A 15,470-nucleotide genomic window follows, 5' to 3' on the forward strand; every position below is an offset into this window, starting at 1 on the left:
GGAATTGTGTTAGTCATGGTTGAGGTTGGAACTGTAACTCGGGGCTGCCCGTCTCTCTCTGCGTACACTTTCAACCATAACATTCGCTGCATGAACTTGGGTGCTGCTGTATGGAGGTGACTCTTGGCTCCATCTTCGCGAAAGGAGGGGGAGTGCTTTTTGCTGCTTCTGCCGTGTTCTGACTATTGTAATTTTTCTTCTTCCCACTAGTGACAGTTTTTCATCTCAAGGTTTTTGAGTACTTCTCAGTGTTTCTGCCAGATACCTTTTCTCTCCCCCTCCTTTCTACTTCACCCCCATGCTTGGTTAAAATATTAGCTGCCAGGATACATTGCCTTTCTTTGGTGTATAGTGCCTTTTCTCATTTGTGAAGACTTCTATGTATTTAGGACTGTGCTCATGTTAATTCTGGGCAATTGCTGTTTCGAGAGAGAACACTTGGATGCAGTAAACGGCTCTGTGATTCTGTGAAAACAAAATCTAAGTTTACAAAACCCACCTTCTCAGGCACTTTTTTTTCTTCCACTTTGTCTTTGGCACACTTTATTTTCCAGTAAAATGAAAAATGAAGATGGATTATTCAAAATTGATAACAGTAATGGACCATCATGTAATGTTTTATTGAATTTGAGTTCTGTAAATTATGTGGTAGAGAGAAATTTGTCTGCTTAAGTATAACAGAAATTGCCACTGTATTCTTATAATTCCTCGTAGTGTAATTTAAGAAAAAGCACACTATCCATATCACTATTGAATAAAAGGTAAAAAGGTGCTATTACACTATCATGACAGCTCTCCTCTTGCTACTAAGCAACATAGATAAATGTGTCTGCTTATAACTTACTTGGCAGGGATCCAGGATTGGAGGTGGAGCTTGTGAATAATCTTCCACCTGGACATGGGAGGGGAGCACCCTGCAGAGGAGAGGGATAGAGTCCAGGGACGTTCTGCATGTTTTGGGGAGGTTTGGGCAAATTGCATTTTTCTTCTGGGAGCTTTGAAGTTCTATCAGGCTGATAAAATCTATTTGAATCAGTGATTATGTTCAAAGAGGAGACGAACTGGGGGCCAGACAGGCAAGTATTTTTGTTCATATTGGCAGACACTTTCGTTTATCTCCAGTTTTAAAGAATACATAATTAGCTTTTGAAAGCCCTGATAATATTTATTGAACATTTTTGTGCAATTAGTAATGGATTATACTTGTGATGACATGTAAACTTTCTTTTTTTCAATGGGACCTGGTAACATTTTAAGAAAATACATTTCCAGGGCAAAAAGAATACAAAGGAGGAACAGAGAGGAGGACTCTGAGCCTGGCAGTGTTTATAATCTCTATGCAAAAAGCATTTAGCTTTTATGCAACCTGGGGTACAATATGAGGAGATCACACCAAGACTTGTATCTTGGCAAACCAGTTCAAACCTAGTAAAACGAACAGTAAAACTCTGCACATCAGCATGGGGCAGAATGTGAGAGCTGATGTTTTGTTTCTGGGATTTTCCCATTTTACATCTTGTCTAACAATCTTTAGCTGAAGTTTTGTGCTCAGAAAATTGAAGCAGTAGCAATGAAGTAATATTTGAAGCAGGTAAACTGCATTGTAAGACTTTGCCTGCGCCTGGTACTACACCTTATTTTTCATTTTATTTCCTCATATATTCTGACCTTTAGGTTCAAAGCTCCTAGAAGCAAACACCTTCTCCTTGCCTTCTCCCCGCTCTCTCATCTATCCTCCTCTGTCTGCATCTGTGTCCTCTGCTCTGCTCCCAGCTCATGCAAAGAGTCCTGGCAGTGATGGGGGAAGGAGAGGGGAGTGAATACTTAATGGCATTTCTAATCACCAAGAGGTGTCCTGCAGCAATGGTTATACTGACAAACACAGGAAAAATACAAAAAACAATTTTCTTTGTTTACTTATTTCACTGAGGGTGGAAAAGTTATACAAGAAAAACAGCCTTTTCTGCTTTTTTTTAGCTGCCCACTATGTGGCAAAGGCTTATACTAGCAAATATTTTCTATTATGGGCTAAAGTATTTTTCAAGGAGATTTCCTGTGGCTGACAGTAGGCTGGCTGTTAGTAAGAAGTCTCCTCTCCTGCCAGTGGTCAGTCCACTTGAGTTTAGTTTTTCTTTCTTCTTTTTAATCCTGGTGTGTTTGTTTTCAGCACAGTAGCAGTCAGAAATCACATGTGTTTACACCTCCATCATACATCCTGTGCTCTGCAGACAGCTTTGCCTTGTCTTCAGTGGCACAAAATAATTTTTTGCCTCCCTTGGAGGATGGGTCGTGTAACCCTACCACTGACAAACAATAGTAACTGTGGGTTTGAGTACATAGAAGTAGAAAAAACAGGTAGATAAGAATTTAGTTTCAATATTTGCTAATAAGTAAATTTGTTATTAGATTAATCACTAAGATAATTTTTAAAACTTATACTCCGCCCAAATGCCCCTTTTGTCAGTAATTAATTTATTTACTTTCTGAGTAGTTTCTGCCTGGATACCAGAAAAGAGGAGGGATGAAGAATAGTGGTAAGAAGGGATCCCGCAGGATTATTATTTTTTTAATCCTCCTCCAAATTATTTTTCATGCTTAGCACTGGAAAGACTGCGTGTGTTTTCCATCCCATTTCCCTATGTATGCAGGCACAGACAGGGCCATGAGGACCACATTGGCCCCAGCATAGTGGTTAGCACCTCTGTCCTCATCGCCCCTGAGAGATGGAGAGGTGATGGGGCAAATGCAGAGCTCAGAGCCGCACTGGGTGGGCTCTGACCCTGCCTAAGCAGAGCTGCCTGAGAGCAGTGGCTTTGCAGCAGCACCTTTGTAAGGGGCTTTTGCCTGATAGGGTCAGACCTTTGAGAGAAGTGACAACTTCCATAGGTGTTGTGAGCATCAGACTTCCCTACAGAGAAGGCTGATGCTTGGGCCATAGCTGTCTGTTTCACTCCCTTAGGAATGGATATCTTCAGTCAGGATTGCCTCTCTTAGTTTTAGCTTTTTTATTGCCTGCCTCTCTCCCTCCATTCACCCCTCCGTTATCCCAAATAACTTACAACAGTTCTTTAGGAAAAGAAACACTGGGTTGTGTTATTTCTTTAAAATCACATCTGTGTTCCCTTGTTGCACTAGCAATAAAAGTCTCTCATACCAACCCTCTCCTTGACCCAGCATGGCAGCAGCATTTATTCTAAAATGAAGTTCATATTTGCTTCTGCACAAGTTAGTTTTCTTATCACCACCTTGTTACTTAAAGACAGTAGAGCATTTTGTATGCCTGACTTATTTAAAAAGAGAATTTGGCAGGGGGAAGATTTCAAGAACCTGTTGACACTGAAGTTGTAGTTGCACTCACAGGTTCATAAATATTTCATCTTGTGGAGTAATTAGGTGTCCCGGACCTCCAGGCCTGCTCCATTGCTGAGAACTGAGATGAAATGATTATGTAGGAAACCTGGTGTGGTCTGTACAAGCCGCTGGCGGTATGGTATCGTCTGCAGCCTGCCCATCCCTGGCTTGCTGCTGTGGGTGCCTGGTATGCTGTTTTCCTGTCATTCCCCAGTGCTCGCTTTTGTCTATTGTTGCTGGACTCTGAAAGTGGTCAAAGGACGGCAATGGTAAATGGACTTAGGAAATGGCACCTGCACAGCAGGTGCTCAAATAAATAGCCCAGGTGATGGACTGTGTGAGGATTAGGGTTGTCCTGGTGAAGAAACAGGAATGGTTGGAGGAGGAGGAAGGTGAAGGAGGGGGAGCATCCAATGGTGAATTTCCTCACTTGTTGTTAAACTCCAATATAGAATTCTTAAAACAAAATATTGACTTATAAAAAATATGGACTTGAGTCAGTTAAGCAGTGCTTTAGGAACATTGCGAGTTTATCATCTCAGATTAGTTGTGAAATATCACTTCTCAAAAAGAGCTGTTTAAGTTGCTAGAAATGGGGAAAGCATTTTCTTTTAGGCTGGTTATGCGTTTTGTCTGGGAAGCCTGAGAACACCCCAGTGTCATGCTTCTGGACTACCTGTATTTCACTTATTCTTAATGTCTTGTGATTGCCTGTTGACTGTGAAAGATTTCATGGCGAGTTAAGCCAGTAAAAGGAAGGAGACCTGTTAGGCAGATTCTGTTTATGTTGTATGTAAACCAGATGCTTAATAAAATTAAGGGTACAACTGAGGCTCTCTGCTACCTAAAATGCCACTAATATATTCCTATGTGGAGTGAATAGTGCACATGCTGTTCTCGTTCTCAGCCCAGTGGAGAGAAGAAAGAGGACTGATAAGCAGTGGCCTTGCAGAGCACGGTTTTACAGGCGCTCACCTAGGCTAACTCTCCAGCGTATTTTTGTCTTCCCTCCTTACAGGGCTTGCTCTCAGAAATCCTCCGAAAGGAAGAGGATCCCAAGACCGCCTCGCAGTCCTTACTGGTAAACCTTCGGGCTATGCAGAACTTCTTGCAGCTGCCGGAAGCTGAACGAGATCGAATTTACCAGGATGAAAGGGAAAGGAGCTTGAACGCAGCCTCTGCAATGGGCCCCGCACCTCTTATAAGCACACCGCCTAGCCGGCCTCCACAAGTAAACTACCCTCTCTGTCTTTGAGATTTGCTCGTTGTGTTTTCACACTGTCCTGCTGGGTGGTACCTTTCTTAAAAAGAAGAAAGCTTTTGCTGTTGCCTTTTTTAAAAGCTTGTAGAATCATTATTTGCACTGCATATCACAAATTAAATTTAAGAAATAGAATGGATGATAGTAGCAGTTTATTACTACCTATTTTCTAGTTTTAAGATAAATTCTATCCATTATGGCCCCTACAGAGTTTTTTGCTCATTTTATTAAGATACGAGCTTTACTGGGCCTGGAACATGCTGGCTTTCAGCTGTCTTTTTTTCCTATAATTCTCAGGTGTTGGTTTTAATGTTAGAGGTTCAAATAGGGATTTTGAAGGATTTGGACCGCTAAACTAAGTGGGAATGAAAGCAGAAGTATGAGTGAATGAAAGCAGAAGTATGAGTGAATGAAAGCAGAAGTATGAGTACATTGCATTGCCTTAAAAATTACCTTCCAGGAAACAAACAGGCAAAACTAAAGGGATGGGGGAAAGAAGACTCCATCCCAAAATGCTGGGCACGCTTTCACCAGGTTGAGCTACTGGCAACTGGATAACATAACAGACTTGCTATATCCATCACTCTGAAAGATTGGGATGTGTTCATTAAAGCTTCATTTAGTATTTGTTCAAATGAAACTCCTGTTGATTTCTGTAAAATCTGAAGGGACTATTGGTTTAACTCTCCAAAAATTATAAAGTTTGATAGAGTGGGATCCAGAAATTCAGTGGTATAGTCCTTGTGTCTATCAAGGAAACTCTGATGCTGGTTTTAGGGTACATGAGAAATGGAGGTGTGAGCCATAGGAATGCATAGGATTTCCACATCCTGTCCTTCCACAAAGAAGAAACACGGTTGTGAATGAAACACTCAAAAAAAAAAAAACCAACCCCCAAAAAACCCAAAACACCGCGTACTTTTTCTGAAATACTCTGCATTGCTGTGGCTCAAGATTGTACCTATACAAGGACCAAGCAAACTGATCTACTGATATGTGGGAATCGTGCAGTACACGCAGTCCTAATTTGCTATACAAAGCAAGGCTTTGGGATTGTGGGAATTTTGTGATGGTTGAGTACATAAACACAGAGCAATTTTTTACTAACCAGGCTCAGGCATGTGCGTATGACTATATTACTTACCCGTTCTGAACGCTATAAATTCCTCCAGGTTATTTTTCTAATTTTTCTGCAGCTAATGGATGCTGTGGAACACATTGAAGTAATGAATAACAAAATTGTAGGAAAAGGGTGGACAGGAGATCACTTTGACCTGCTGCAGTACTTTTCACAAGAGGAGGAAAAAGATAGCAGAAAGAACAGACTGTGCTAATGGTCTAGTTTTGTTACCACTAACTGAGTTTAGTCTGTGAAATCCACTGTAGATACTCTTCAAGATAAAGGATGAGAATCTATTTACATAGTAATGCTTTAGTGGAAAATAGTTAAATATAGATATCTGTGTTTAAAATAACATTTGAGTTTGTTTTAATATCTGTACCTGTTCCCACAGCCCAGGTAATTCAGAGCAAAGGCTAACCCTCCTTATTAACTTATCTCTTTCTGCCAAGATAATGTCTCACTGTCTCAAGTGGTCTTGGGCAATTTCACAGCTAAAGAACAGAGTTAATTACAGGACCTTCCAGAAGGATGTTGAGTCAGAGGTAGTCCTTGTATTGGTTTTAATTCACACTTTAAACTGTAGAAATCCCTTGCAGCCAGAAGGAAAGTGAGACTTAAGGGTTTTCTTAACTGACAAAACATACTATAAGTCCAAATTTAAGGGTCGGAGGGGTGGGATCTATTTGTCTCTACTGTGCTCTTGTTCATAATTACATTTCATTTTTTTAGTGAGAGTCAGGAGTACAGTTAACTTAATCGTGACAGTTCAAAGTGGAAACAGCATACCATTTTGTTCTGATCCTTTTCAAAAGAAATGCACTTTACCTAGGGGCTGGACCAAGGATGTAGAAACCTCTGAGTTGGGATTCTGTGCGACCTTTTTACTGTTGCCAGTGTTACCCACCTTTAAACGCATGTAGCACTTGCCACATCTTGCTATCAAGTGTTCAGAGCCCTAAGTTTGAAAATTGAAATATCCATGTTGGTAACATAAGTACAATACTTAATGTTAGAAATAATAATGAAGTTATTCCAGAAGTTGCACTGGCAAGTATAACTTTATGAATTGTATCAGTAATAAATTATAGTCAGGATACTGCAGAAATGTTAATGCAAACTGCTACTCTGATACCCCCACAAAAGTCCAGAGTTTATTGAATATTTGATACTAAGGAAATAAAACTACGAGCATCCTTACTCCTAAATTTGTTATAAGCAGTTATTTAAAGTTCACTATACAGGAATACAGCATAATATTTTTCTAGCTTAGCTGTGAGCTTCATGGATAGCTATTGAAAGACAAAACAGACCATTTATCCTGACAACAGAATTTACGCGAGCGCCAACTTATTTAGTATTAAATCTTTAGACCAGTGTAACATTTGAAACAATTAAACTATGAAACCATGAAAAATTGGAGCTAATATGCCACACATGAAGGTTTATTTTGCAATTGCAAGTTATCAGTTTCGGAAGGATGTGAAAATAAACATCCTGAAAAGGATCTATTTTGCATTTTTGTGTTGCCAACTGGTGGCCAGACAGTAGAGCAGACTTAACCATTTAGCAGCTGAGCTTGTTCTGTGTGAATTTTGCATACTGTTGCATGCAAAAACAGACAGCGTGACCTTGGAGGTCTGATAGGATAGCAGGAACTCACCAAGCATAAACCCTGGTGCCTGAGTTAGAAGGAACTGTGTTAAATTTATCTAATTTTTACAGCGTTCTTACTAGTTGCTACTTGAGCTAACGTATCTGGATTGTTTCCAATTCTTTTTCTTTAAATCCTTTAAGCAGCTCTTTGTCTCCCTTACTTCTCCCTTTCTGTCTGACTTAAACAAAAAAGCAAAATCTTACTTTTTTTTTTAAAAAAAAAGAAATCATTAGCCTCTAATGTATGAGCTTTTGGGATACGTGTATGGCCCTCTAAGCTGGTCAAGTTGTAGAAGTCTGCTACTGTGTTCCACACTGGCGGACTGAGGCGAGGAGACGGTGTACACAAGAATTTTTCCCTTGGACGTTGTTCATCTTGCCGCCTCCTGGGGCAGAAGCCTGTCTGTTAGGCTCTTTCCTCGGGCAGTGGACTTTATAAATGTTAGCATCTCCATCAGGTAGGTACTGCATGGAGACATAGTTTAACCTCTCCACCCCAGAAGGAACTAAAAAATGCCCTTTTTTTTCCTGTTTTTTTTATTATTTTTTTTTCACCTCTTCAACACCTTCATCTTACAGATCACCCCACAGAGGTCCTTCTGGGTATCCCTAAGTCAAGCTCAGAGGATGAGTCTATTACACGTTGTGTGGGAACAAGTGGTTGTGGGGATACTTCAGGGGACATGGTGTGTGGAGTTGTTTCAGGGTGGATGGAGTTCTGCAGGGAGGTGCTAGGGATGGCCTCTCCCTCTCATGAGGGCAGTTCGGGGAGTGGGGGGAAAAAAGACTCCCTCCTCCTTAGTACAACCTGGGACAGGATGGAGACAGGTGACTAAGGCACAGATTTTTATTTTCCAGAATATTCTGGTTAAAGCTTGTTAGCCATCCTGCAGTTATGAACAATTTCTTCTCAGGACAAGTAATCTCCATTTCAGCAGAGCTGAGGAAGAAATCCCTCTCACCACCTGTATTCCCCAAAGAAAATTTGTGCTAACTCTTGGGGCTCGTCATCATTCTGTGTAAAAACAGAGTACATGTAATGTCAAGAGCAGAATATAATTTTAACAAGGCAATGTTTTATGAAATATCCACAAATCGTGTATGAGTCATGGTTCTGGGTACTCAATTGACAAAAACCTTCATTTTCATAAATATAATCCTGGCCTCCCTCTGACTACAGATAAATTACAGTTCCATCATGCTAAACCATTTCAACTTGGGTCCCAGAGATAGGATGTCACTCTTGAAAGACTGGTCTTGAGGAGGACACTGCTTTGCTGGTATTTGAGGACCAGTGAACCTCCATTGCAAGGAAGTCTGGATAACACCACTGCCGTGAAACTTGATGGTGGAGCCCTGGAGTTCAAACACATGCACACACCATATGTCACCACAGCAAAATTTTTATTTTTAAGTCTGCAAAATTTGAGATTTAGCGTGATAGTCTTTGTGCCAAGTTGCATTTTAATGAAAGTAAAAATGAACAAAATAATAAATGCAACCCTCTCACCGCCGCCCCCCCCCCCCCCAAAACCGTCATGGAGGAGAGTTAATGGAAACTCTGACACTTAACTATAACTGCACTTCCAGGCGCCACTGTAATAATGGAGTAGTAAACCTTGTCCTGATAAAAGCTGTTCTGAAAGCAACAGCATTTATTGTAGCTCCTGTGCTATTTGCAGAGCAGAACTGAAAAGTAGTTTGTTTTGCCTGGAATGAACTACTTTATGAATTTTAATGTACGATGTAATATTAAAAGCTAAACCAGGATTAAAGAAGATTTTTGTTCCCAAGCTAAAACAGTACTTAGGAGAATGTGTTATAAAAGATTTTTTTGTTTCAGTTTCAATGGAGAAGAGATGAGCTTCCATGTTTGTGAAAACCTCTTCAGATCGGTTATTCCTTCTATAACAACCTATCCTTTGTTTAGGAAAATTGAATTAATCTAGAACTTCTTGCTACTGTAATCAGTCTTATTTGATGAGAAGACATATATCTGGGCAGGCCAGGAGGGGATGGATGTGGTATTCTTTTTTTCAAGTCTTTCTAAACGACTAAATTGATTGGTGATAGGAAGATGCCCAAATGAGTTTCTGATTCTCAGTGTGTTATGTTTGTAAAATAATGCTCCCCTCTTCAGTTAGTCTTTGCAAAATTTGGTTACTGTCAAAAAAAAAAAAAATAGCTGATCTATGGTTTCTGTCCTAAACAGAAAATGTAGCTATAAGTGTGGGTAGTGTGAGAGGTTGTGCTTAAGTGTGGATGAGATAAGAGATTATGTTTTGTTTTGTTTTTCTTTCCAAAATGAATACTTATTTCCACCTCCTCTCCCAAGTCCTGAAGTTGCACTGTTGGGGGCTTTTTTGTTTTCTCTTGGGGTTTTTTGAGGAGGAGGGTGTTTTTTCAACCCAGCTTCAAACAGCCTCTATCTTGAACTCAATTCTAAATTCAGCACAACAGCCTAGATGCTTGCTATGTATAAATTATGAAACAGTTTTATGTATGGATATTCTCAGAGAGGTTAATTAGCATTATTGCATGGAACTCATCAGACCAGAGCAGACCAATGGTCCATCTAGTCCAGCCGCAGTCTATACCAAATCTTTGAAGAGAAATTGTTAAGAGGCAGGGGAAGAATTTTTATTCTTGGCCAATGATGTAAATTGGAGAGGGAGAGGATATGGCTGTGACCAACATCTCTTGATAATTCCCAAACCCAACATGTTGTGACTTTAAGACTTTCATTCTTCTGAAGCTCATTGGGCTAATATGGCATTTTGATGCAGATATTAGTGTTTTCTGTTGTTCATTTCCTAATTCAATATCAACAGAAGGCAATAGGAGTCATCTTTTTTTTTTGTTTTTGACTTCAGTGACGTATTAGATGCTGTTGAGTTTGTTGCACCTGTGTAAAGATAGATGTGATTTGCCAACCAGAATGAGGATTTTCAGTAATACCTCTGGGTTAGGTGCATATCCATATTAAATTGGGCATTGAAAAGTGTGGATCAAGATGCATAATTTAAATTATGTCTCCGACGTGGTGTGTCAGTCTTGTTTTTTGATGATCTGGGTGTTCACAGCTCAGTTAAGTGGTCTATGAAGTGTTGCTACAACATGAAGCTGTCTTTTGAAGCTGAGTAGCAATCAAAAAGGCAGTGTGCTTACAGAAGAGAGGCATTTCGATCAGGATCACAGGAGCAAAGTGTTTCCTTCCCAAAAGATACCATGGACTTGTGTATCCTAGCTGAATACCTTCATCACCTTGCCCTCCCCTCAGGACCCTCAAAGATTAGTTACAAGTTAGAAATATTTCTTTGGGAAGGACTGGAATAACTTTGCCAAAATTTAAACTGAAGATCCAAGAAGGAGTGTTGACAAAGCCATCACTTTCTCATTTTCTAATTTAGCTTAGCCTGATTTTTACATGCAAGCAGAGAAGCCTTTCTGCAGATGTATATTAACGTCCTCATTGGTTGTCAGTTACCTTTTAGTGAATCCTTTTCATGTAAAGGTTATAAAATTGCCACTGATTTTGTAATTTTCGAATGATTTCACTGTATGGTGTTGGGGAGATGCACCTGCTCTTGTGACGCCATGCTGATGTGCCAAGTGGGAGGCATGCATTTTCTCACTAGGCGATGGGAAGAAAGGAGGTTCATGGTGCTGTTCCTCATGCTGCCCACTGCCAGGTGCCTCAAATGTTTTTGAGCAGCCATTGGCCCAGGCTTGGCCATCCCCTACTGCAGTGTCACCTGTAAAATGTCACACTGCAGAAAAGGAAATGCCTCACTCTCCAGGTCACAGCTGCAAAGTACCAGTTGTTTTCAGATGAAAGCAAATCACGTGATAAACTGTATGCCACATTCTGGGATTTTTCTCCATTTCCCTTTTCATTTAGGACTCCTATTTTCAGACACCAGAAAGTGCTAATGCCTGCCAGAAGGAGGCAGGTGGAAGTGTGTGTGGATGCCTTGTTCTTGCTGGGGTTTCACCCCTTGCAACTAATGGGCATGTGTTAGCACAGCTCCTGAAAAGCCTGATAGACAAAATCAGGCTCAGCAGAAGTGGCATGCACTCCCAGTTTCTGGGCTAGATTATTTTATCTTAAAAGCACTATGGAGGATAGTTAACACAAATTGAGCGTGATGTTTCTAGGAAAAAATGGGCTGATGATTTGCCTAAGTACATCTCTCACCCAAACCCTTTGACTCTCCTATCATGAGACCTGTGACATATGAAAGCTCATAGATAGTGAGATTAGAAGATAAATTATCATGTTGTCATGATCTCCCTTTGTACCTTGAGGGACTTTAGAGCACAGGAAGATGCTGACTTGCACTGGATTAAACTGATAGTTAAAGTGTGGGTTTAGATACATGCTTAAGAGCTAAATCACCCTCTGGAAGTGCCAACCCTTGTCCATTAGATTTAGAGGTAGCCTGAATGACTAACTTAGACTAGACATGTAACTTCTGAATGGCTAAACTAATTCAGCTCTCAAAAACCTCAGTATGAACCAGTAGGTTTGAATTGAAATCTAAAGGTTTGATTTTGCATCATCACCTTGTGGGTTCTTGGCAGAAATCCAGTCTTTCCTTTCCTCTGGTCCACTTTAGGATTAGTGGTCCATTTGGTCCACTAATCTTCGGCAAGCATTGCAAGAGTAGCTGCTAAAGATAGACGTTATCATTAACTATTGAGAATATTGTAGGATAAGCTGAGTACCTGCTGATTTTTTGTGCCTTTCAACTGATATTACAGAAACTGCACTGTAACCTTGGTGGATGATTCTTGGTGTTGAAACATCACTTCCATCTTTTCCAGAGGATGAAGGAAAGGATAGTCTTCTGCACATCATGTCACTACTGATGTATTTTTTGTTTTTTTCCTTAATGCTGCAGATGCAGCGTAGAGGTGGTAGTGTAATCATTCTGTTTGTTTCCATGTGGTTTTTTTTTAACCTGGACTGCAAGTATAAATATTTGATGTATGTAAGTGAAATACAACTAGAATTAATAGTTTTAAGGAAACCCTATCTTGATTTCCTGAGTGAGTGGTTAAAATATGCGTTATTCTAAATGATTGCTTTCTTAAAAACAGCTTAAGAATTAATCTGATAATATTTTAGGAAGTTAAATCTAGAGCCACAACTTTTCTGCATTATCATGTATTTGAGTGTACTGGATACAAGGCATGAATCAAGATAGATCTGTCAGTTTTTTATTTCATCAGAGATTCTTTTATGCCACAGTTACAATTTTGACTTAATTTGCATGGGGCAAAGAAATCATGTAAGGATTCACAAGTCTGTGAATGTTTTACAGGTTTCCATCTAATTTTTTTTATAACATTGAAATTCACAGTGGTCAGCTAATGATAACTCATATTTCAGATGCACTCACCTGTTACAATATGCTGAAATTTCTTGTTTCTCAGTTGCGTGAACCATAGATAACTTATAATGTTAAGTCTCTGAAAAGCTGAAAGAATATCAGAGCAAGATTGAATAAAAGGAATAAAGTGGAAAGAGGAACTACTCGGGGAGGGAAAGAGAGGAAAACAACTTTTTCATAATGAAAAATGTCTAATAAAGTATATTTTCTAGGTCAAAACTGCTACTATTGCTACAGAGAGGAATGGAAAAACAGAAAATAATTCCATGAACATTAATGCTTCCATTTACGATGAGATTCAGCAGGAAATGAAGAGAGCTAAGGTGTCTCAAGCACTGTTTGCAAAGGTTGCGGCAACCAAAAGCCAGGTAAAGTTCCCGGGGTGCAACGGCCTCCCTGTCCTGCGTGCTTCCCCCCCTCCCGCCCTCTGGTTTTGATTTATTTCTGTGTGAGTTACAAGAACTGACTGAGTTAGCACACTCACCCAGTACCACAACTTGGAGCTCCTTGCTGAGTCCAGAGGTAACATCTGGTTACCCTTGACCAGGTAGGGTTGAGAAGGGGCTTCCCAAGACACATCCCTCCCTCTTGCCCGCCAGTGAGATGCTTCATCTGCGTGCTCGTGGGTCTCATGTGGCTCAGAAAGCATCGGGTTCATCAGTTCTTAGCTGGCGTGGATGTGCCAAAAGTTGTGTGCGAGCTGTATATATGCTGCCGAACTCATCTCGAGGCTTTGGTGTTTTGCAGTTACATGTGTTGTAACAAGGAGCTCTGGGGTTTGTTTTTTTGTGAAAATACTTAGTCAGAAACGGGCCTGGGGACAGCAGACCCGCTGGTGATTCTGTGCATGGGAAGTGGGGCAGCACTGTCCGCATCAAAAACAAAAAAAAAACCACCTCCAACAAATTACAGTTATACAGGTTACATCTGAGAAAACATGTATGATCTTTGTGGAATACGATGTCTGCTTGGTTACCTGCGTGTGCGCATACATATATATTGCATATTCAGTTTTAAGCATTTGTTGTATGGTTTCCTGTTCTGTTTTCTTCAACTGAAGAATTTCTGTCAAGTGTAGTGGCAAGAGAGGGAAATCAGCAAGCACTTGTTGGTGTGATTATCATAAGTGACATGTCTTCTGAGAAAGATCACCAGAGTATGCAAAAGCATTGATTTAAGTGAGACTGTACTCAAGGAGCAAGTAAAGAAAAAACATATAGAAAAATGGGAAAGACTAGAACCACGATTATACCAATGCTTGAAAGAAATGGTAAAGGCATCAATGCTTGCAATGCTGAATTTTCACATTAGATTAAATGTTAAGTCCACTTAGTCACTACTCCACTTTTCTAAAATTGCTTCATAGAAAAATACAGCATCTTCCAGTGAAAGCTGATAATGATCAGTTAGACGAATGTTTCTTGGACCGTCAGCACTTTAGTGCTGATTTTCGTTTTAACAGTCTTTAACTTTTGACTTCTGTGTTGTTCACGTTTTGGAGTTTACTCCATTTCATTGTACAGAAAGGATGTTATCTCTTAAGTTATATGCTGTAAGGAACATTTAAAGGGATATTTTGGAAATGTTATATCAAAATGATTAAACTCAAGCTGTGGACTGTAAAAATTACAGCTTTATAGGCCACATGCCTGCCTACCCTTCAATCACTGTCAAAGTGATAATTTCTACAATAATATGTTTCTTTTATTGTTGGATTCTAAACACCAAGTGCTGTTTAAACATTAAACTGAATTGTTTATGTTAGTGCTGTGCTCAGTGTGTCATACATCAGGCCACTATAATCTCCCATGGAATGTAAAAATTCTGTCATGAATCATGGCTTGTATATCGGAAATTACTGTAATTTTGATTGGAAATTACAGGGCTCTTGAAATGTTTCTAATTATGATAGAATGTTACAGCAGCTTCCAACCTGTGTGCTCCTCAGATGTCTTTATTTACATGTCAAGACAAGGGGTTAGAGAACTGTCCGTTTTCTACACCTTCACCTTTCCATAGCAGTTCTCTGCAAAACTAAGGTATGAAGCCAATCTATCAGTCCACGTAATTTTGATCTGATCTGATTTGTGTGATAGTGTATTTATTTAAGTACGTAGTCTTAAAATTTCTAGGCGGCACAGCTCTTCCAATGCTGACTTTAAAAGGGACAGGCAATCAAAGTGAAGCACAAAAGCTTCCAGAGGATGCAGTGCAGTTTTTTTAGAGTATTGGTATAAAATTTAGATTCTTGTACAAACTTTGCTGCAAGTACTGAAAACAAACACCACCAAACATGTAGTTCTTTTCCCTTTTATTGTGGAGATTATGCCTGTATTCTCAGAGGTTATTTTTCTCCCAAAGTTAAGCAATGCAATGTTAATTTATGTGTTAAGCAAGCGTTCAGGTATGTAGTTAGCCAAAGTGCCGTTTGTGTTAGAAAGCTGCTTCACAGAAGCAACCTCTTAGGTAAACTGGATGTGTTGGGTCTTCTCTAACCAGTTGACTACTAGTCAGCCAATTAATAAGCTTTAAATATGTAGCAAAGCTACGTATATTAAAGGAGATACCTGTTTTGTAAAAAATTGTGCATTGGAGCTTGTAAACGGTACAGAGAAATATTTCTTGGGGCAAAGAAGTCTCCCTTGCAGAAAAAAAGAGGTTTGTTCAAACATATTCTTTAAGAGAA

At 39.8% G+C, this 15,470-nt stretch overlaps 1 protein-coding gene across 5 annotated transcripts in view; it reads left to right on the forward strand.

The window, feature by feature from the left end:
* The window catches only part of SATB1 (SATB homeobox 1), a 76,258-nt gene that overhangs the window by 35,945 nt on the left and 24,843 nt on the right, over positions 1 to 15,470 (forward strand). For all 5 annotated transcript variants that reach the window (XM_068405233.1, XM_068405229.1, XM_068405230.1 and 2 more), the window contains exons 8-9: positions 4,370 to 4,582; positions 12,997 to 13,152. In XM_068405233.1, the coding sequence (XP_068261334.1) occupies positions 4,370 to 4,582; positions 12,997 to 13,152 (369 nt within the window). The remainder of the gene's footprint in view (positions 1 to 4,369; positions 4,583 to 12,996; positions 13,153 to 15,470) is intronic.

This window comes from Nyctibius grandis, chromosome 7 (genome assembly GCF_013368605.1).
Source record: "Nyctibius grandis isolate bNycGra1 chromosome 7, bNycGra1.pri, whole genome shotgun sequence".
In the NCBI taxonomy this organism is placed as follows: Eukaryota; Metazoa; Chordata; class Aves; order Nyctibiiformes; family Nyctibiidae; genus Nyctibius; species Nyctibius grandis.